This window comes from Phyllopteryx taeniolatus, chromosome 4 (genome assembly GCF_024500385.1).
Source record: "Phyllopteryx taeniolatus isolate TA_2022b chromosome 4, UOR_Ptae_1.2, whole genome shotgun sequence".
NCBI lineage: Eukaryota > Metazoa > Chordata > Actinopteri > Syngnathiformes > Syngnathidae > Phyllopteryx > Phyllopteryx taeniolatus.
The window spans coordinates 9,699,327-9,723,154 of NC_084505.1; the positions used below are offsets into that span (position 1 = coordinate 9,699,327).

At 41.5% G+C, this 23,828-nt stretch overlaps 1 protein-coding gene across 1 annotated transcript in view; it reads left to right on the forward strand.

Annotated features, from left to right (window-relative positions):
* Positions 1–1,925: 1,925 nt before the first annotated feature.
* LOC133476222 (cytoplasmic phosphatidylinositol transfer protein 1-like) overlaps positions 1,926–23,828 on the forward strand; it is a 67,167-nt gene continuing 45,264 nt past the window's right edge. The window contains exon 1 of the mRNA XM_061769338.1: positions 1,926–3,113. Coding sequence (XP_061625322.1) covers positions 3,066–3,113 — 48 coding nt within the window. The 5' untranslated portion in view covers positions 1,926–3,065. The remainder of the gene's footprint in view (positions 3,114–23,828) is intronic.

A 23,828-nucleotide genomic window follows, 5' to 3' on the forward strand; every position in this document is an offset into this window, starting at 1 on the left:
GCCCCGCAACCCTAACCAGGAGAAGTGGCATTGAGAATGGGTGGATGAATATTTATACATTTAATAGATTTTAAAATCCATATTCATTTATCAAAACAAATTTGACGAACAAGTGCATTGAACCCTTATAGGAAAAGTAGTTGCACCTTCAAAGCTGACCGTCAATGGTGGGTACATCTCTGGAGCTCAGCCACAGTGATCTTTGGGTTCTTCTTGAGCTCTCTCATTAAGGCTCTTCTCCCCCCATTGCTCAGTTTGGCAGGACGGCCAGCTCTAGGAAGGGTTCTGGTCGTCCCAAACGTCTTCCATTTAAGGACTCTGGAGGCCACTGTGCTCTAAGGAACCTTAAGTGCAGCAGAAAGTTTTTGGGAACCTTGGCCAGATCTGTCCCTTGCCACAGTTCTGTCTATGAGCTCTTTAGGCATTTCCTTTGACCTTATGATTCTCATTTGCTCTGACTTGCACTGTGACCTATAAGGTCTTATAAAGACAGGTGTGTGGCTTTCCTAATGAAGTCCAATCAGTATAATCAAACACAGGTGGACTCCAGTGAAGGTGTAGAACCATCTCAAGGATGATCAGAAGAAATGGACAGCACCCAGGTTAAATATATGAGTGTCACAGCAAAGAGTCTGAATACTTATGGCTGTTTGATATTTCAGTGTTTCTTTTTTAATAAATCTGCAAAAATTTCAACAATTCTGTTTTTTTCTGTCAATACGGGGCGCTGTGTGTACATTAATGAGGGAAAAAATGAACTTAAATTATTTTATCAAATGGCTTCAATATAAATAGAGTAAAGATTTAAGGGGGTTTGAATACTTTCCGTACCCACTGTATTTCTGTTTGGTTAAGGAGCAATTATGAATACAAGAGAAAATTAGACATTTCACTTACAAGTAATAATGAACAACCAGATTTGGAGGTTTTGATTTTCATCCCAGCCGCTTCACACTCGGCTACTAACCGTTCCAGCAAGAATCGGAGATCATGGCTTGATGAAGCCATCAGAACCACATCATCTGCAAAAAGCAGCGATCTGATACTGATGTCATCAAACGAAACCCCTTCAACACCCTGGCTTTGCCTAGAAATTCTGCCCATAAAGGAAATGAACTAAATCAGTGACAAAGGGCTGAGGAAGCACAGCCTGCCACAGGAGCTGTTGAGGCAGTTCTACACAGCGGTCATCGAAGCTGTCCTGTGTTCTACCATCACAGTCTGGTTTGGTGCTGCTACAAAAAAGGACAAACTCCGACTGCAACAGACAATCAAAACTGCTGAAAGGATTGTCGGTACCCCCCTACCCACCCTTGAGGACTTTCACGCTGCCAGAACTAAGACAAGAGCGTGCAAAATCCTCTCGGACCCTCCACATCCCGGTCACCAGCTCTTCCGGCTCCTTCCCTCAGGTAGGCGCGACCGAACAATGCAAACTAAAACTAGCAGACATTCCAACAGCTTCTTCCCTCTTACCATCAACTTCTTAAACAGCTAACTTACAATTCCATTGCAACATGCTGCCAATTTTTTTGTCTTGAGTTTGTTGTCACATTTCTGTCAGCCCAATTATACATTACACGTGCACTCACTGTAGTAGTCTAGCGACCGCCCATGTTGCCTGTGCCCAGTACTAAATTGCCTGGCTATAGTACTAAATCAGGCATGCCCAAAGTCCGGCAAAAGTCAAAATTCACTCCGGCCCGAAGCATCCTGTCATAAAATTAATATGTGGCCCGCCAGCACAGTTTCCCACAGTAAATAATACACACATACAAAAAAATGCAATTTTATATTTCACCAGAGGGTGGAAGTAGACCTGTGGCCGCATTCTCGTCGCGTGACACCTGTGTGAACCTTTACCTATATGGTATATTTTTAGCCCATTTCTAAAATGGCAACTGAAACTAAAAGTGGAGAAAAGTGGAAATCGGAGTATTTTTTTCACTGACATACGAAACAACTGTGTCTGCCTAATTTGCAAAGAATTCAATGTTAAGAGGCACTACCAGACGAAACATGCTAACTCCGACAAGCTAACGGCGAACGAACGCGCCGAAAAACTGAAGCTGTTTTGATAGCACAGCAGCGTTTTTACACAAGAGCCCGTGACGCAAATGAAAATTCTACAAAGGCAAGCTACGAGGTTGCAATGCTGATTGCCAAGCAGTGCAAACCTTTTACTGAGGGTTAATTTATTAAAGACTACGTGATGAAAACCGTGGAGAAAATTTGTCCTGAGTAAGAGCAAGAGTTTGCCAATGTTAGCCTGGGGTCGTAGAACTGTGGCATGGAGGATTGCAGAAATTTCATGTGATATCAAGAGACAGTTAGAGGCAAAAGGAGTGGAGCTTGACTTTTTCTTTCGTTAAAATGTAACCTTTAACTTTCCTGGTAATGCAATTGACAGATTCTCATTTGTAATCTCGACCTAGCTGCAGACAGCAAAGTGATATAGTTAAATATTTACATGTTCATTTACAATGGTAATGGTTCGAGGAATGTCGTGCCGAATGGTCGGCCCCCTTACATTTTCATCTGACCAAATCTGGCCCTTTTTGCAAAAAGTTTGGACACCCCTGTACTAAATAATGGTGACGGTGGGACGCTGAAGACAAGCCCACATACTGTATGGAAACCAGTGACACGCTGTGGTAAATAGAGAGGATTGTAAGTGATGGCCCCTCCATCCATTATTTGAACGGCTTATCCATGTGATTCATTTTATTTCTTAGGCGAAAACTCGTGGGGCTCTTATTTTGAAACTCAAATCCTACATCTTTCCGGCTGTACTTACTGCGGGCTTGTTGCTAACTCCTGACTCTTGAGCTTTATAGGAGGGGACAAATCCTTCAAACCGAGCTGGTTTGGCTCTGTAACGTTTCACTACATTCCCCGCTGGTTCGGATGAGCGAACTCCCTAAGTCAGGCCGTACTTTGAAACCGTTCTTCCGTATGCGCTAACACGAAGCGAAGGAGTTTTATATATCTTTTTGTGGCACGTACATCCCCGGTGCGGAGGGAACGTTGTGAGACACATTGTCAGCAGCACGCAGCACAGGAAGATGTTGCTGAAGGAGTACAGGATATGCATGCCACTCACTGTGGAGGAGGTGAGTGTTGTATTCATTTGTGGTGTGTTTATGCTCGTATGAAAGCTAGGTGTCGTTCAGCAAACTCCGTTAGCTAACTTCGGCAGTGTGCGTGTGTCGCGTATGTTCTGTAGGTGTGTGTGCGTGCGTACACGCAAGTTGATGCGAGACACCCTCGTCTGGAGCAGGAACACACACACATAGTACGCGTATTATTTTGAATGTTTATGTGTACACTTTTGCTGTGATGATTTAATTTCATGCTTTTTGTTTTCATATATTTTAACTCATGAATGTATCTTTCTGATACGTGTGTATGTTTGTGCTCCAGACATGTGCCCGCGCACACACACACACACACACACACACACACACGCGCGCACACACAAACAAACTGTTTCCATGTGGGATGAGGACACGGCCGTGCGGGATCATGGCAGGTCGGTCGCAGGGGCCCTGGTCACAGTACAACGGGTGCTCTGGATCGTCTCGCCAGGCTCTTCTTGCAGATCACCTTCAGTTACTTAAATAAAAGTACAATCACTAAGTTTGCATTAATTAAAACTTGTATTGACCTAGGTTTTATACTATTCACATTGTATTTGTATTGTCCTGGTTGTAATGAGCTTGTAAATGTAGAAGTCAACGTTTTTCCAGTCCCAGTTTTTTGTTTAAAAAAAAAAAAAAGTAATTTTCACCCAAGCCACTACAAGAGTAGATGACAGAATGCTGATTCAGCCTATCAGCTTCTGACACATCTTGCTATATTTTTAGTGACTATCCTATACATTCATGCGCTGTATCACTTGGTGGCGCTCTAGAATGATGTAGCGGAAATGATGTTTTTACCTATGAATGGGGAGGCCCATACTGTATATGGACAGCACAAACATTTCTCACACTTACAGTCATGCTTTGCTGGTACAATGCAGGAGGTGATGAAACTTTTAACGGCTTGTGATTCTCGGTCACCCCACAGTGTTCGCCTCTTCTATTGCGATTAACCCAAGGTGATTATGAGAGGTAACTCTTCATCTGATGGTAGTGGCTTGTTTGTCTTGTTTTGGCATTTGTCTTTCCTCCCAGAGGAGAAAATGGCTCATCTGCTGTTCGATCAATAAATAATAATACAAAATCAACATTTTGAGAAAGATGTATCGCAAGAAATCATGTTAAGTATACAAAAGGGCCCACTTTTAGTATTTACCATCAATGTCAGTCAAAAAGGTTTGTTTGGATCCCCCTGTGTCTGAAATAAAGAATGAAGTAAAGCAAAACATATGAGGGGCCGTTAGGGACATTATTCAGGATTAGCTCTCATACTTACTATTCAAATGCTTTCACACACACACAAACTACTGAAAGGCTCTCATAAGGACTACTCAAACACTCTCATACGCACGAGTCTTGCTCTCATTAACACTACTCTAATGCTCTCATTGCCTACTCAAATGCTCTTATTGACACTACTCAAATGCTCTCATTAACTCTAGTCAAATGCTCTCATTAACACTAGTCAAATGTTCTCATTTACACTACTCAAATGCTCTCATTTACACTACTCAAATGCTCTCACGCTCACGCAGCTTGCTCCCATAAACACTACTCAAATTCATTCACGCCAATCACATTCTCGCACACATCACTGGCATTCACGAGTTCATGTCAATCATGCTCACACGCGAATAGTGTAAATCTTTTATTAGGTAGTTCAATTCAAAAGTGAAATTATAGAGATGAACTGCACACTGCACATACTCAGAATGAAGTATTTCATATTTATAATATGTATTATTTTGATGATTGTAGCACATTTAAAAAAAATCCCCATATTGAGAAACTAAAATATAACAAACAAAATAGTCAATTAAAGTAAGACATAAAGTGATTTTTAACGTAAAAATTAGTGCAAATCTATGACATGAGTTTCACTACGACAATTAAATTCCTTCATTCCCTTTGGACACCTCATTAGGTACACCGGCGCAGGGGAGCTTAAACGCGACTACCCGGCTATCCTGCCTGCAACGAACCGTATACGTTTCAGATTGTAACGCAGCGGTATTGAAACTCTGCCTTTCAACTCTATAATTTCACTTTTTGAATTGCACTACCTAATAAAAGATTTACACTATTCATGTGTGAGTATGATTGACATGAACTCGTGAATGCCAGTGATGTGTGCGAGAATGTGATTGACGTGCTCGCGTGAACACATTTGAGTAGTGTTGATGAGAGCAAGATGCGTGTGTGTGTGAGCATTTGAGTCGTGTCAATGAGAGCAAGACTCGTGCGTATGAGAGTGTTTGAGTAGTCCTTATGAGAGTTTCAGTAGTTTGTGTGTGTGTAAAAGCATTTGAATAGAAAGTGTGAGAGCTAATCCTGAATAATGTCCTTAACGGCCCCTCATAAAAACAGGCTCCCTCCTCCATGGTCCCATCTACTGCCGGGCGATATGGAAAAAAAACGTCTGTCACGATATGGGCCATTTTATATCACGGTAACGATATAAACGCCCGCGACCCTTGTGAGGATAAAGCGGTATAGAAGATGGATCTGGGAAGAGTTGATAAGCTAACCAATCAGAACGACGTAGTAAGGAAGGAACATACACGGTTACGGTCTGTATGACTGTTTGAACAATAGTCTTCTAATCTTATCTGTGGCTGGGAATACATGCTAATACATATTAGTTGGTCAGAAACACAACCGATTTGAAGAGACATTTACAGCCCAGGCATCCTGAAATCCAGTTATGAAAAATACATTTATTGATCACTTAGGGTATATAAATATGCTCAGTCCCGTGACTTTGCCGCTCTTTTGCTAACCCTCCGTGGTTTGCGGTTGTTTTCAACAAAGGCTCGATTTGATTAATCACTTTGTGGTTTGGTGGAACACGTCAGGATACCCCTGTTTGATCACAGTTCACCGGGCGCAGGTCTGTGTCACAGTGCCAGAGCGAGCTTAATATGTTGTAGCTAGCACGAAGAAACAAGGACGAGCAACAAGCTATCAACTAACTCTTTATTCCAAAACAAATGATTACTGTCGGCCGTCATCACGCAAAAAAAATAAAAATAGTACTGTGTTTCCTACGCACACACAATCGCTCCCTCCTTTCTCTCGCTGCCATCCCCTGACCTTCTCGTCACACGTTACCTTCATGGCCTCCCAGACGACGGGAAGTTACAGAACTCATTAACGAGGCTTAACACAGCTGCTGGATTGCTACAATATTTATTATTTTTAATACTTGATTTTCACTCTAATATTTTTAGTTTTGCAATAATGGAACTGCTGATTTGACACTTATGAGTAAATAAATGTTTGGTCCAAATAACCAGTTATGTCTCTGTGTGTATTGCACACAGTTCCTTCACGCACTCAGAGGGTTTTCAATTTATCTCTGTCAGTACCACCGAGAAAAAATACTTGCCGATCCAAGTAACACCAGTATGACCAGCATTAAAATACAGATGTATACAAGGCCTGAGTGTTCATCCCAAAAATAGCAGGGGTTGTATTTCTAAAAGCTGTATTTAATATTGTAAACCTCTGTAACATTATGCATGGTGTGAACCTTAACACTGTTTGAATATACGAAGGGGAAAAAAATGTACTTACATGATTCATTTAAAAAAGTATTGCACACTAAAGGTAAATTAAAATTGTACCTAAATATTTGAAAAAAGTTCTAAGATTATATTGAAATGTAGTGAATTTAAGTTAAATATAAATATATGTATTTTACAAATGTACTGGATTACAAAACAAAATCTTAAACCAGTGTAAAATTGTGCACATTTAATTCAGTGATTCCTTCAGGAGGGAGCGCTCAAATCACTAGTGCTACTTAGGGGTGGGCGATATGGGCAAAAAAAAAAAACAAAAAAAAAAAACATTTTACGATCACGATAATTTAAGGACGAACTCTCGTGTGTCTTTAGCCATACTGGGCCACCAGAAGTGGTGGTTATGGGCCCACTGAAGTACTTCCGAGCATGCAGAATCTGGTACGAAGAGCTGGTTTGGTGGTCCGGTCTTGGAATCCGGTTGGGTTCTCTGAGCCTTTTTTACCACTTGTTCAATCTCCCACATGGCTGCCACAATGAAGCAGGAGGAAGGAAGGACGGGTTTTGGTTCACTTGGGCGGGAGGGGTTGAATGGAGGCGAGAGAGGGCATCAGGCTTGCCGTTACGTGAACCAGGGTGGAAGGAGAGGCTGAAGTTGAAACGACTGAGAAAAAGGGCCCAACGAGCTAGCCGGGGGTTAAAGTCGCTTGGCGGAACGGAGATAGGCAAGATTCTTGTGATCGGTACAGATGATGAACCTCCTCCAACCAATGCCTCAATTCCTCCAGAGCCCAAAAGATGGCAAGCAGCTCACGATTTCCGACGTCATAATTCCGTTCAGACAGAGAAAAGCAACGAGAAAAGAAGGCGCAGAGATGTAGTTTTTGGGATTTGGGGTCCTTCTGGGAGAGAGCAATCCCCGCTCCAGTGTCTGAGGCGTCAACCTCCACAATGAACTGGAGGGAGGGGTCGAGGTGTCTTAGGATGGGGGCACTGTGAATAATTCCTTTAGGCGCTCGAAGTCTTAGGATGCGGCAGGGCTCCACTGGAATGGGGAGCTGGTGGAGGTGAGACTGGTGAGAGGAACAGCCGCTTTACTGTAATCCCGGATGAATCTACGGTAGAAGTTCTTTGGAAACGTTGTAGTTCTTTGCGGGTGGAGGGAATGGACCAGTTCACGACTGCTTGGATTTTAGCCCGGTCCGGTTGGCGATGATGTATACCAGGATGTGTACAGAGGGGAGGTGGAATGCACATTTCTCAAATTTAACAAAGAGGTAGTAGGGCTGAAGGACTTGGCAGACATGTTGGCGATGTTCTTTGGGAGAGTGGGAGAAGATGAGAACGTTGTCTAAATAGACAAAGAGGAACCGGTTAAGCATATGACGGAGGATGTCGTTGATGAAGGTTTGAAAGACTGCGGGGGTGTTGGTTAATCCAAAAGGCATGACCAGGTATTCAAAATGTCCACGGGGGGTATTGAAGGCAGTTTTCCATTCGTCGTCCTCTTTAATGCGGATAAAGATTGATAGGTGTTGCGCAGGTCCAATTTGGAGAATATTTGAGTGTCGCAGAGGGTTTCGATGGAAGGGTCAATGAGAGGCAGCAGAGCTTTATTCTTAACAGTAATATCGTTGAGCCCTCGGAAATCAATACAGGGGTGGAGAGTGGTAGCTTTCTTTTCAACGAAAAAGAACCCGGCCTCCAGGGGCAAAGAACAGGGCCGGATGAGTCCGGAGGCAAGAGAGTCGTGGATATAATGTTCCATACCCTCTTTTTTGGGACAGGAAAGGTTAAAGAGGCGCCTGGAGGGAATAGGGGCTCCCGGCAGGAGGTCAATGGTGCAGTCATCGGGGCGGTAGGGAGGAAGAGAGATGCCTAGATCCTTACTGAAAACTAGGGAGAGGTTGTGATATTCTTCTGGGACCCGGGAGAGATCGAAAGGCATGACTGGTGACTGAGGCTTGCTGGTGGTCGGGATTCTCATACAAATAATAATTTCTTAGTAATTCATTATTTACAATTATGTAGTGTATTACAAAAGAACACATTCACTGCCATTTGCGCAGTGGCCCTGAATGCACTTGCACACTCACGAAGCTACCTCGTGCCTGACTAGTTTCATTCTGAAGCGTGAAATAGGAAATCCATATCCAAACAGTCCCTCTACTGGTCGCTTTTATTATTGCAGTTGATGCACTGCATGTTACAGTCCACCAACATCACAAGTAGATCCTGCGATGTGACTATTGCGCACACGTTCGTTGCGATGACAAAGCTCAAACTAACTTGTGGCTATTTTGCCCTCCGTTGTGGCTATTTTGCTCTTTAACACATTTTCAATGGGAGACAGGTCTGGACTGCTGGCTGGCCAGTCTACTACTTGCACTCTTTTAATACAAAGCCACGATGTTGTAACACGTGCAGAGTGTGGCTTGGTAGTGCCTTGCTGAAATTAGCAGGGATGTCCCTAAAGAAGACGTTGGTTGGATCGCAGCATATGTTGCTCCAAAACCTGTATGTAACTTTTCAGCACTAATCCCTAGTCCCTTCACTCGCCTCATCCTTGCTTGTGAACAGTTGAACCCTTTGGGGATGGTCTTTTTATACACAATCATTACACTAACCTGTTTACAATTAACCTGTTCACCTGTGGAATGCTCCAAACAGGTGTTTGTTGAGCATTCCTTAACATTCCCAGTCTTTCGTTGCCCCTGTCTCAGCTTTTTTGGAACGCGTTGCAGGCATCAAATTCAAAATGAGAGAATATTTAAAAAACTAAACAAAAAAAAAAAAAACAATGTTCATCAGTTTGAACATTTAAATATCTCTGTTGTATATTCAAGTGAATATACGTTGAAAATGCTTTCAAATCATTGTATTGTGTTTGTATATTTACATTTTACACAACGTCCCAACTTAATTGGAATTGGGGTTTGTATTTGTCAACGTTTCAATGGAATGCACTGGCTTATAATAATGAGGAAGAGGAGACAAACATAACATTAAAGGATATGGGTCCATCTCATTCTAATGGCACGGCAAGATCTGAGGGAGTTCAGGGTCATCTGTGTGCTACAACTTCATGAAGACTGCCTTCGAGTTGTACTTCAGGCTGATTACTGTGAACAAGGAGCAGTTTGACAGGCTGTGTGCTATGCTTTATTATAAGCTAACATTTTTGTTTAAACTTCAAAATGTACACGTTTCTACCACTTTCAACAAACCTGTTGCATCCAAAGTACAGTGGTGCCTCGAAATACGAGTGACCCGACTTACGAGTTTTTCGAGATACAAGCCGTTCATCGGCCAAGTTTTTGCATTGATTTGAGAGCCCAAACTTGATACGAGTGTTCTATGGTGGCAGGTGGGTCCAGTCACGCCACACACAACAAGCAGCGATTTGGCTGAAATAATTAGTAAATCTTCCTTAAAAAAGAGGCTTCAACCTGTTAATAGCCACTACTACTTGGAGTTTACTGTCAAACTAACCATAATACAAAGAGAATGACATTGCGTATTTGAAAGAACCACATAGCCCCTCCATCAAGCATATGATGGAAAACGCCATAGCCAGCCACACGAGCTAACAATTAACAACACAAAAATAAAATGGCTTAACACCAGGTGTTTAAACCAATTTGAAGCTATTGGCAAGAGATCCATTTTACGCTGGAGAAGTTACGGAGCTAAATCAGCAGAAGACATGAGCCATTAATGTGACTCAAAAGCAGATCGGCCTGCATAACATTATTAAAGAAGAACTGAATGTTATGTAGGGTGCAAATTTTACTGTGTTTTTGTAAATAATACAATACTGTCGAGTGCAAGTTTTCTTTTTAAAAAAGTAAAAGGTTTTTGGCACGTAACCAATGATGAGAGAGACAGAGGGTAGAGCCTTCTTGCTCACATCAGGAGCACAAGGGGGTGGGGGTCAAGCGCGCGTGTGTGTGTGTGTGTGTGTGTGTGTGAGAGAGAGAGAGAGAGCGCAAGAGAGAGCACATTTAAAGGTACAGGCACGCAAATGAAACCAGTGTGTACATGCGTGTGAGGCTTGTTTACACTTGCCACCATCTCTCCTATTGAATGCGCCACAATGTCGTCAGAGAGCACTGCACCTGAATTAAATATTTTCAGTTTGAATGTGACAGCTGTGGCGGCAAGTGCCTGCCTTGTGTGACGCTATCCTATGGCATGGCGTTGTGCTGCTGCAACGCCATGCTCATGCACAATGAATGTGTTGGTTGACACGTTAACGGCGGTCTACGCTGTGCTAAGTTGAGTGTGAAAACACCTTTATAATGGATACGGAGTACAAGTATCCAGATTTGTGGAAAATATAAAAAAGAAAGTAGTACCAGAAGAAAAAATGGGAGATGCTTGCTGTTAGTTAACTGTTAGCTTTTTTAACTAAACTTTCTAATCTTCTGGTGAAGCCATTGTTTAATTTTATTCTTGAGGTTATTGTTATGCTCAATGTTAAAATTCTTCTTCAGCTTTCTAGTAGGTTTTGGAAAATAAATTGACTGGCAGTTGTAGGTGATTATAAGTCCATTCATCTTGGGTTCACCTAGAAAAGACCAATTTCCATTTGTAAAAGAAAACAAAAACCCAGCAACCCTAACATGATGCTGCCTCCACTTGGGATGAGCAACTGACTAAACCAGCTTGCACAATATAATCAGTATTAGGGCTGCACAAAATTAGAAAAAAATGACACTTCGTTCCCCAAAACACTGATATATACATTGCAATTTGAAAAAAATACAGTATAAAATATGCAGTAAATAAATTGTGATGTGTTAACCAGCACACCTTTCTCTTTTAACTTCCTTGTATTGTTTAGACAGTTTATAACTTCTGTAGATAAGAAATAGTCATAACGATTTGTTTGAGCAACAATTCGATTTGTATCACGATTCGTGGTTGCCGATTTGCGTAAATCCAATGACTTATTTTCCTAGTATCGATTTAATCGATCAATTACCTTTTAAAACCTTTTAAATTGATAAACTTTTGTTCAGAAGTCTAACTTGTGGAGCACAGATCGATCCAGTTGGATAATAGGAATATAAATCGATACAGTACTCGGTCGCTTTATATTGAAGAAATCAATAACACTCAAGTATAAACAGGAGTGAGAAGTACAAGGAGGGTTTATCTGCTACTTAGCACTACTTGCAAGAAAAAGCCCACTAAAGCTACCGCACATTTTAATTTCATCAAGTTATTAAAGCGTAGATGAACCAAGAGGGAGTCAAAGAGGCGGATTCCTGTGTTTGTTCTTATCACAGCAGCACAGAATGTCATGACATCCCTTGTGTCTTCGAAATTTCCTGCCTCTCCGAGCAGAGAGGAAGGAAGGAGAGTTGTTCTTCAAATGCATGGATGTAAAACGAAGTGACTGAAGCTGAATGTTGAGGGGTCAAGCCCAACAAATGAGGGAGTGGATAACAGTGAATAAGGGAGGAGCTGTGTTCGCTGTCGCTGTCGTAATCCTTCAGCGCTGGCAGCTAGATGCATTCCACACATCTACCATCCACACACAGATGTAATTGTAAATATTACTCCGTGGCGGACTAATATGCTAGAGTATCGGCCTGAGGTTCCGCCTGCGCGCTCAGGGCCGGCTTTGGATAAATGGACTGCTGGCTCACCTGGGTGTGTCGTAACCAAGAATCAGCCTTACCAGGACTGATTAGAAAAAAATATATTTCTAACAATTAATTTTTTCCTCCCTTGCCAAAGAACACACAAAAGTTCATGTAAAGCCTCATCTGGCTTTAGCCACATAACTCTATGTGACCACCTGCATGTGGACAGACTATTGATGTTGTTGATATGAAAACTTATCCACCACAGAGAAACGTTTGTCTTCACGCAGCTGGCACATCAACGTGCAGTCAACACCTGAACCGGACACCTGGTGGTGGTACTGTAATAGGATTACAAGTGTCATTTTTGCCTGTGTAAGATTATCTGTCATAGATATTCATGCAAGCACTCATGTTGTTCATAGATGGTGTCAACCCTCAAGTATGACGTTGACCATTTGAACTCTTTCGTTCAACACAAAGGTATCACTTGCAGGACTCGACACTGCGACCCTTCTTTCAGTGTCAGCGAGTAAAAATTTCATGTGGTCGCACTTTTGCGAGTGCATGTTTTAATGGTCCCTTAACACAGCCTCGCTGTATAAGACATGGTGGTAGAAAGTCACCAACTTTTTTTACTGCTTTAGTTAATCTCCTCCATCTGCATGCTCTACTATCTGAAGAAAGAGCGCTGTGTCGTTATTTTTTTTGTAAAACAATTGCATGAAATCATCAGCTGAAAAGGAGCTTTTGGAAGTAAGCTGCTTCTGGGTTAGCATTGCTACTGTATGAAATAAGAATTTAGGGTTATTTTTTCAATTAAAGGTCCTATTTTTTGGCTATTTAGACCTCCATAGAGTGACTCTCTGACATAGACTTAGTATAAAAGTGACAATTCCCTTTGGAAAAAAAACATTGGTTTTATCATACTACAGAAAAGGCCCCTCTGACAGGTACTTCTGTTTGACCCAGTTTTGTATCCGCTTTGTCCATATTTATATATATCTCCCCTTTCCTCTAATTGGTTGCCTCCGTTTAGAAGACCCACTTGTGAGAGCACACGTGTGTTATGTTGACAGCGCTGGCTCAGGGCGGAGAGGTAGGCGAAGAGCTTCTCTGCAGAAAAACTTCTGTAACTAGGGAATTCATAGACGATTTTAATTCATATTTCACATTTACTCAGGCACCATAGAGCCAATATAACATCCCAAATACTAGAAAAAGTTGGTTTGATAAAACATGGCACCTTTAAGACCAATTATTTTGGAAAACTAATCAGTTTTAGCTGCAACGAGAGCTTGTTTGTATTTCAGTAAACTATTCCCCCCCCCCCTCCCCCCCATGCCTGACAGAAGACTAAGTTTAGTCGAACGCCATTCTTGTTTTGCTCCACCAGCAAATTTTAAATTTTGTAGCATTTGGTTCCATCCATTTAAAAATAAATTAATTAATAAAAATAAATAAATACAATCATAAAAAACAATCATCGGTGCCGTGTGAAGTTACTTTTTGTGCCAAAATGCTTCCGGTGCATACCCTTCAAAATAAAAGGCTACAAGCTTAAAACAAGAAGTCAAGTTAAAACTTGCACATATAAACCATTTGACGTGATGAAACAGAATACAGGGGCAGCTATATACTGTCAGTGAAGTCAACTCTCGATCAACTGGGTGAGTGAAACAATAAAATAAAATGGTTAAAGCATTTCTTAGGTTTGATATTGATACTGGTTATAAAGAACCTCAAGTCAAATGTTCATGATAGTTTGTGCTGCAGTCTGCTAAGAGAATGGATGTTCATAATTTGGACACCCTTTATTTAAACCATGCAAACTTCTTTTACCCAGCCCTCTAAAAGAATCAGAATCGAGAATCGTTTGGAACCGGAATCGAAATGAGGAACTGGAATCGGGGCCGGAATCGCTCAAATTCAAATGATGCCCAACCCTAGTCAGGAAATTGGAGAATTTTGTAAATGTCTAACTTTTTGGTTGAACCTGGCTGCGAGAACTAATGTGAATGAATTGGAGGAAACATTGACCAACAACATTTCAAATGTACGTTGTAGTAATATGCTTCAATTAGGCGCCAATCGGCATCTGGTCTCATCTTCCCCGACACGGCACTCCCTGCAGCTGGGAAACCCCGTGAGTCTGTCTGTTTAGGGCGCAGTGGCAACGGCGGCTCTCCCAAGTCCGCACTTTGTGAAGAATTGAAGCATTTTGCAAAGCGGGGGAATAAAACTAAACCACTAACACCGGTCACACACAGCAGAATGAGAGCGTTGGACTAAACTTTTATCAGGATGCGATTTTGATTCGCCAGCGCGGCTAACGTGGCCAATGTTTGATTTGCCACATCATGTTTCAATTGGCCATTGGTGAGGAGGCGAACGGGCAGCGCGAACACTGGGAGTCTGCACAGCCTGCCACTGCTGCCAGCAGCACTGAGTTGTCTGCATGTGTGACTACACCTCCATTGTGTTCTGGTGCATAGAAAGGGTGGGACAAACTCCCCAGTTGGGTTTTATTTCTTAGTTTGATGAAATAATTAAAAATGGCCAACGAGTGCTTGAGTTCTGACCCGTAACATGCCTCTCAGGTAGACTGAAAGCAAACTGAAAGAGAGGAGTAACCACGTCTCCTCAAAATAAAAGCTCAAACCCATTAAAATATAGGAAGTGTCCATGAAGCCTTATTTACTGCTACACTAGTTTGCTGTGTTATTTCTATATTTTTCAATATGTGTTACACTGTCGTGTAATAATTTTCAATATTTTTCTTTCTTTTTCATTTTTTTTAATTTACTTCAAATATGAACGTTGAACTACGCTCTAGTTTTTTTAGTTTTCAATACAGACACTTTAAAACTATCAGTTTAAATATAATATTGAAAAAATCGGAATAATAATTGCAATCGGACGATATAAAAAAATATCTCATGATCTTTGTTTTTGCCATACTGCCCAGCCCTAGGTTAGTACACAGTCATAGCCATAAAAGCAATTTTACAAATAATTGGTATAATAATTTATTTCCCTTTCCTTTCCCTTTTTCAGTTTCTGTTGCGAATTTTAATTTCGGTGCATCACTACTACAGTATATAGATGAAAAATTGGGAAAAATAAATATTCACACACAAAAAAAAATGGAAGTAGATGAAAAGTAAGAACCCCACCCCCCTTTGCGGCTATAGCGGCTTCCACGTTTGAGTGTGTCTGTGGGATTGTATGACCAATCAATCAGAAGAACATTTGTGAGGTAACTCATGTTGGAACCGAAAGAGGGACTGGCATTTCAAGTCCAAAAGTGTTTTATGAAAAGCAGACTGATTACCTTTGTTTAATCCCAATAAGACATTTGCAAACATCTGCTTTTACTTTGGAAAACGATGCTCAACATGTTTCCGTTTTTTTCTGAGGGGTGTTATGGACCAAACCAGTAACTAAATCAATTTATGAAACAAATATAATAGCCAGTTTACTGCAGTACAAAAATAGTTTTTTTGCAGCCATAGAATGAATACCCTGTAATTGACTTTTAGTTGATTGTGAAGTAGTCTCAGAAGTCTGGAAACAATGGAAATAAATGATTTTAAAATAAAGAGAATCAAATGAAAAATATATTTTTCTCTGATTAATTGATGGAATATCCAATAGCATAATAGATTCTAAAAATATTCGATAGCTGCAGCCCTATTCTGAACATATAACTTCTCTCAATTACTGCATCTTTTTCCACTTGGTGCCTTTCCCCCCCTCCTTTTAAGGTCAGATTCCGCTCATCCACTTAAGGGTTTGTTTCGGAAATGGGTTGTTTGTTTCCTTGGTGTCATGGTGAGGTGCAAGGCCTTTTGCCATCTGGTATACAGTACAAGACTGCTCTGATTCAATCAACATCCCATTTACTGCTATTTACTCCTTGAGGAAACCATCATGGGTTGTGATGGCCCATTATCCAACCATTTTCATTTCCTTTATGTGCATGTGCTTCTGTGTTGCTGTTTCTATGTGCTTTGTGAATTATTATTATTTTTTTCATAACACAAAAGTATGTTAACCTTTAACTCATGTGTTTGTGCAGCATTGTCAACATACTGGGTGACCGTTGACATTTATTCACGCGCACAAACCAATGTTTACCAAAGCTTTAGAGCATGATTCGACAAGAACATAGACACGTTAGTGCTAACCTAGCTTGCTAGGCTATATAACATTTTGTTTCCTGCTTGCGAGCCGTTTCGTATTAAAGGTATGTTAACATACCTCAAGCCCTTCTTAAATGGACACCCCAAAATGTGAAACCACATGTTTTGTTCCCCCTCTGGTTGGTATTTTATTCCCCAACAATCTCACGAAGATCTATTGTTTGACGACAACTTTTTGTCGCCATTGTCACTGTTGTTTCTGATTGTGGTGAAAGGTGACACATTTTCTGGTCACGCCTCCCTGAGAGTGTTTGATTTGACAAGATAAAACCCAGTGATTGTTAAACGACGGGACAAATGGCCACGCTAAGGCAAGCCAAACAAAACGCAGCCAAACGCAGATATGCCACCAAGAAAAGCAGAGACGAAAGAAGATGAACTTGTCTCACTGAGACAAGCTGCTACAGCAACAAAAGGACATGTTCATGACACTTCTCCGACAGTAACAGAACAACTTTAAAAACAACAACAATCATGGACTCAACCAAGAGCAGACTGGATGCACTTAAAAGTTATTGCACTCAGTCGAATGGTGACTGTAGAGATGCTTCTCCCGACTGTTGTTTGCTCATTAATCCATTGCTCGAGTTGGTCTTCCAACTCAGGCCACCTCGCCTTGTTTCCGCGGAAACTCAGCTTCGTCTTCTTGACTTGGCGAAGCTCGTTTTCCAGCTTCCTCCACTTGGGAACCATGGATTCGTTGATCTTGAATTCTCTCGCGGCTGCTCGATTCCCATGTTCCTCCGCGTAACTGACAGCTTGCAGTTTAAACTGTACTTCGTAAGCGTGTCTCTTCATAGGTGCCATTTTCGGGGGTCCTTAGCCAAACCGATGCACATACCCGAACTATATACCTACTGGAGGCGTATCTAGTGTCTTCTCTTACGCGCATCCTTCCCCCTTTACATCCGCATGCTGTCCTCAGTCACGTCCGCCTTCCTCTATATAAGCAGCTTGTCGGCAGGAAATGCTCCCAGTCAGTCAAGCGGAGCGCTCATTACACAACAACATGTACAGATTTTGGTACTCGGTGCGCACACAAGTCGCGCCGCATTATAAGGCGCCCCGTCCATTTTGAAGAAAATGTAAGACTTTTAAGTGCGCCTTATGGTCGTGAAAATACGGTACGCTTTTTTTTTTTTTTTTTTTTTTTTTTTTTAATCCATTTTGGTGTGTAAAACATTGTTTTCCTACCTAACAAGTAGTTGAAAAGAACAATGAATATATACTTTCCCTATTGTCAATCAAGAACATCACTGAGTGCCATCGTTAGTCGCTGCTTCAATTGCAGATTGGATTGTCTTTCCATATTCACAGTTTTACCCATATACACAGGCTGGTAGAAATCAAATGGAGTGATCAATACACACAAAACAACAACTTTATCTACTTTTTAAAATAGAATTTTCTGTCAAGAAATGTGTGTTAATTTTCATAGTCAATCAAGGCAATTTATTTGAATACGAATACATAGCCTCTTTGCAGATTAGATTATCTGCCATATTCACAATTTTGCCATGCCAATCAATTACCGTAGTATACCATTCCACAATAGCCTTCATCCTTCCCCATGGTGTGGGGAATTAATTGGATTTACTGACAATTTTTCATCACATTAAACTGCTTATGAGAGCTTTCATTTCTGGATTAGAGTTAAGAGGCACCTTTTAATCTGTTTTTAATGGATTTAGGTAGTACATTGATTCCATTAGATGGTCAAAATCTGTCTTGGAAATGCTACAAATGCATATATTTTTTTTATTCCATGTGGAAAAGAACTTATAGGATATTTAACCGGACTGTACATTCATCCATCCATCCATTTTCCGTACCGCTTATCCTAACTTGGGTCGCGGGTGTGCTGGAGCCTATCCCAGCTGACTCTGGGTGAGAAGTGGGGTACACCCTGGACTGGTCGTCAGCCAATTGCATTCCTCTAATAAAAAGCCTCCAGATTAAATTATAGTTTTGGTAGTTCATTTATTTATATAGTAACATTGAGAAAAGGTTGTTTTATTTAAAATAGTAATACTACTACTGCAAAATTGTGTACAATGAACCCCACCTCTTCGCAGTTCGCTTTTCACAAATTCACAAAAGTTAGAGTGCCAAAGCCCAGGCTAATACCAAAGTAGTAGTTTGTGTCAAGGAAGTTTGTTGAAGTGATGCACCTTGACTGAAAGTGTAAGATCTTTGGAAGTTGGGCAGGACCTAATTTTACTGATATTAAAGTGTTTTGGGGGTCATAGCATCGTATATTTACATTTTAAATTATTATTAAAGGCAGTTGTAAAATTTTTGGGGGTGGTGATTACAATTGTTTTTCTGCTATTTCTGGCTAGGCTCTATGGCAACCCTTAACATTTAATAGCTAGACTGGGTATGTGTTGCAGATATCTGTAATTCAACTTCGCCTTGTCAAAAAGAACATAGCGTTTGAGGATCTTTTGGTCTACCTCACTTTGTCAGGCAGGTCCTATTCAAGTGATTTCATGATTGAGAACAGGTGTGGCAGTATCAGGCCTCAGGTATGATAAACCACAGTTATGTTACACAGGGCTATGTAGGTTTGGATTTTTTCCCCTCCCTTAATAATAAAGACCTAATTTAATAACTGCATTTTGTTTACACTTGATGGAAAACATTTAAGTGTGACAGACATGCAAGAAAATAAGAAATCAAAACTTTGACACACCACTGTATATTCTGTTGCTGCAACGGTTGCAGATATATGTAATTGACTAGCGGATAATTGCGGCTGAATAGTAGTATCTGTAATGTTGAACATTGTGTTCAACATTACAGATACTACTATTTGAAATGAAATTGACACTTTTATACGAAGTCCATGTTAGAGAGTCATTCTATGGAGGTCTAAATAGCCAAAATATGGGACCTTTAATTCAGTTTTGACAAGGCAAAACTGAACGACAGATCTCTGTTGTTTAGACTAATCACAATTTCTTTACAGATCTCTTGAATGAGAATTCCAACTGTTTAAAATGTAACTACGACTAGTTAGAAAAAAATTGTTGATATAATCAGTGTTAATTATTGATAGTCAAACTTACCTTTTCATTCACTGCCAGTCCTCCATTTGAACATGGATATATGAATTCAACAGCCGTCAATGGCAGTGATTAAATGTTAAGAAGGCTTGCCCATAGGGCTCTGTCCATATTCCCTGTGAAAAGCCTTAAAGCAGAGCAAAAAGACCACTGCTTTCAATTCACTCACAGATGCTTGATGACTGAACCGTTTTGCTGTCATGAAGTTAATATTTTAATGTCTTTTTGTGAGCTTCAGTAAGGTGTCGTAATGTGTGTCCTTAGCATATTTCTACATCAGCATTTCTGGCCTCGAGTTATTTTTACATTAGTAAGCCTTTTAATAGAAAACACTGTACTGCTTTGTTCTGCTTTTCTAACAGATTTCTTTATAATGTGTTATATAATTTTAAGATAGCAAAAATGTTTTTGCTAGAACTAATGTGAGTACAGGGTGATAACTTGATTTTATTTTGGGATGTGGTGGCCCTGTGAAACAATATAACTTTGGGCCTCACCCATTCAATGCTGCATATTGAAAATATTAGCTAATGAAAAAAACTGTGCAAGCCTTCATATTGAACACGTCTTGATTTTAGTTTGAGTCGGCTGGATTCATTCACAGCTCACAAATGAAAACAACAGCTTTTCAGAATCATCTTTATTTCGCCAAGTATGTCAAAAAACACACGACGAATTTGTCTCCGGTAGTGAGAGCCGCTCTAGTATGACAACAGACACTCAATTGACAGAGAATACTTTAGAGACATACAGACATCGAGAAAAAGAGTCACTCAGCAATAAAAGATTGCTAGTAATCTGGTAATGCCAGTACAGTTTGTTTTATTTATTTTTTTGACAATTGTGCAAAAAGATGCAGAGTTCTCTAGCAATGAGAGCAGTTTGAATAACTAACAGAGCAATAGTCTGGTGCAATGGCCATTGTGCAAAGGGCGTCGAGACTTCAAGAAATGTATGCAGTTTAAAGTGACTAGTAGTGCGATAATCTGGGACAATGTCGATTGTGCAAATGTAGCAGATATTACTCAGTCAATTGTGCAAATGGTGCATGAGTGGCCAGTATTGGTCAACAACAGATATGCAAATAGTGCAACGTGGCAAGACGACTGCAGTGAGTGCATGAGTAATGTATAATTGAACCGACAGAAATGTGACAACAAATTCAAGACAAAATAAAATTGGCAGCATGTTGCAATACAATTGTAAGTTAAAAGTTTAAGAAGTTAATGGCAAGAGGGAAGAAGCTGTTGGAATGTCTGCTAGTTTTAGTTTGCATTGTTCGGTAACGCCTACCTGAGGCAAGGAGCTGGAAGAGCTTGTGACCAGGATGTGGAGGGTCCAAGAGGATTTTGCATGCTCTTGTCTTAGTTCTGGCAGCATGCAAGTCCTCAAGGGTGGGTAGGGGGATACCGACAATCTTTCCAGCAGTTTTGATTGTCCGTTGCAGTCTGCATTTGTCCTTTTTTCTCGCAGCACCAAACCAGACTGTGATGGAAGAACACAGTACTGATTCGACCGCTGTGTAGAACTGCCTCAACAGCTCCTGTGGCAGGCCGTGCTTCCTCAGAAGCCGCAGGAAGTACATCCTCGGCTGGGCCTTTTTGAGGACGGAGTTGATGTTGAACTCCCACTTCAGCTCCTGAGAGACTGTAATTCCCAGGAACTTGAAGGTCTCGACTGTTGACACAAGGCAGTTGGACAGCGTGAGGGGCAGCTGTGGGGAAGGATGCCTCCTGAAGTCCACAATCATCTCTACAGTCTTGAGCGTGTTCAGCTCCATGTTGTGCAGACTCGTCACCGTCTTTGATGAGACTGATGACTGTGGTGTCATCTGCAAACTTCAGGAGTTTGACAGCCGGGTGCGTTGAGGTCCAGTCGTTTGTGTAGAGAGACGAGAGCAGCAGAGAAAGGACACAACCTTGGGGGGCCCCAATGCTGATGCTGCGTGTAGATTAGGTGGTGTCTCCCAGCCTCACCTGCTCGGTATTGCCCGTCAGGCAGCTGTAAATCCACTGGCAGATGGCAGGCGAGACGCTGAGCTGGAGAAGCTTGGAGGAGAGAAGTTCTGGGATGATGGTGTTGAATGCAGAGCTGAAGTCCACGAACAGGATCCTCTCGTAGGTCCCTGCGCCGTCGAGGTGTTCTAGGATGAAGTGCAGTCCCATGTTGACTGCATCATCCGCGGACCTGTTTGCTCGGTAGGCAAACTGCAGGGGGTCCAGCAGGGGACCTGTGACACTCTTGAGGTGGTCTGGCACGAGGCGTACCTGCGCTCGGGAGGTGTTCCATGATGAAGTGCAGTCCCATGTTGACTACGTCATGCACAGACACATTTGCTAAATAGACTAACTGCAGGGGGTCCAGCAGGGGTCCTGTGACACTCTTGAGCTGGTCCAGGATGCGGCGTTTAAAGGATTTCATGACCAGAGATGTCAAGGCGACAGGGCTATAGTCATCCAAACCAGAGATTGCAGGTTTCTTGGGGACTGGGATGACGGTGGAGCATTTGAAACAGGATGGTAGTTCGCACAGTTACAGAGATCGATTGAAGATCTGTGTGAAGACTGGAGCGAGCTGGTCCGCGCAGACATTGAGGCAGGATGGGGACACAAGGTCTGGGCCTGCCGCTTTTAATCTTTTGTTGTTTGAAGATGCGTCTCACATCCTGTTCGTGGATGGTCAATGCAGAAGTCAGAGGTGTGATAGTGGTCGATCGTGCAGCTGGGTGGGTGTGGGGTGTGAAAGTGACCTTTTCAAATCTGCAGTAGAAGGTGTTCAAATCATCGGCTAGTCTGCTATTGTTCTCAGCTTGGAGGGTTCGTCACTTTTAATTGGTTAGCGATTGTAATGCATGCCAGACTGATTTAGAGTCGTTAGCGCTAAACTGTTTTTCTAACTTTACTGCATAGCTTCTCTTTGCAATGTTAATTTATTTAGTCAGCTGGTTTTGAGTGAGTTTATACAGGGCCCTGGCCCCACTTCGATATGCATACTCTTTAACCTGACAAAGTTGCTTAAGTTTGGCAGTGAACTACGCTTGTTAATGTTGTTATTGAATGTTGGAAATGCGTTTGTTGGTACACACACCACTTCACAGAAACTGATATAGGATGTGACAATGTCCGTATATTCATCCAGGCTGCCAGCTGAATTTTCAAAGACACTCCGGTCTGAGCAGTCAAAACAGCTTTGAAGTTCTATCTTTGGGTCAGTCTAAACAGCTTTGAAGTTCTATCTTTGTTTCATTGGTCCACTTTTTCACTGTTTTCACTGTAGGCTTCGTGCATTTAAGTTATTGCCTGTATGTTGGTATTAAGTGAATTAAGCATTGATCAGATGAGCCCAGGGCTGCACGAGGTATGGTACGGTATGCGTTATTTAGTGTAGTATAGCAGTGGTCTAAAATGTTATTTTCCCTGGTAGGACAATCAATGTGCTGCTTGTATTTAGGGATTGGCTGGCAACCAGTTCAGGGTGTACCCTGCCTTTCACCCAGAGTCAGCTGGGATAGGCTCCAGCACGGCCGCGACCCGAGTGAGGATAAGTGGTACGGAAGATGAATGAATGAATGTTCATCCATGGGACTGACCGGATTTTATGTCCTGAAGTCTACAGCAATAACTATAATTAACCCTTGGTACATTGGTTGCATTGGTAGTACTACTAATTCCTTTTGACTGTGGCTGATTGTGTTAGTGTCTACTCTGACTGTGTGAGTGAAGCCCTGAAGAAATGTGCATTGGTAATTTATCTTATCGCTACACTATTTAGCTATAAATACTGTACAACAGGGACAATTTGGGACAAAGTCACAAAGGCTTAAATTGCACGGATGCTTGCTCTCAGATCAACACGAGTTCCCATGAATGACAGTGAGCAACAGTACACATCAGAGTACATAGAATTGTTTGCTGCTGATGATTTAAATCATATCACACATCAGCAATCATATTTAAGTGAGTGCGAACATTTAATGCTTTATAAAACAGAGCCTCATAAAATGCCAAGTCAACATAATAATTTTTTATTTTTTTTGCTCATTCTGATAAAATCACAGTGAAGGATAATTACTGATCTGTTTATATTTTAAACTAGGGGTGTCCTGATCTGATATTTGAGATTGGAAATCGGTCTGATTAGCCAAAAAAAAAAACAAGGATCAGATCGGATTGGACTGGATCCAGAATCAACGATTTTACCACTCTTATTCAAGCTGTCCATTCCATGCACTTCTATGCAGCAGCGCCCAGATGGCATACAGAGCCCACATAATCACAACAACAGGTTGCTGAGG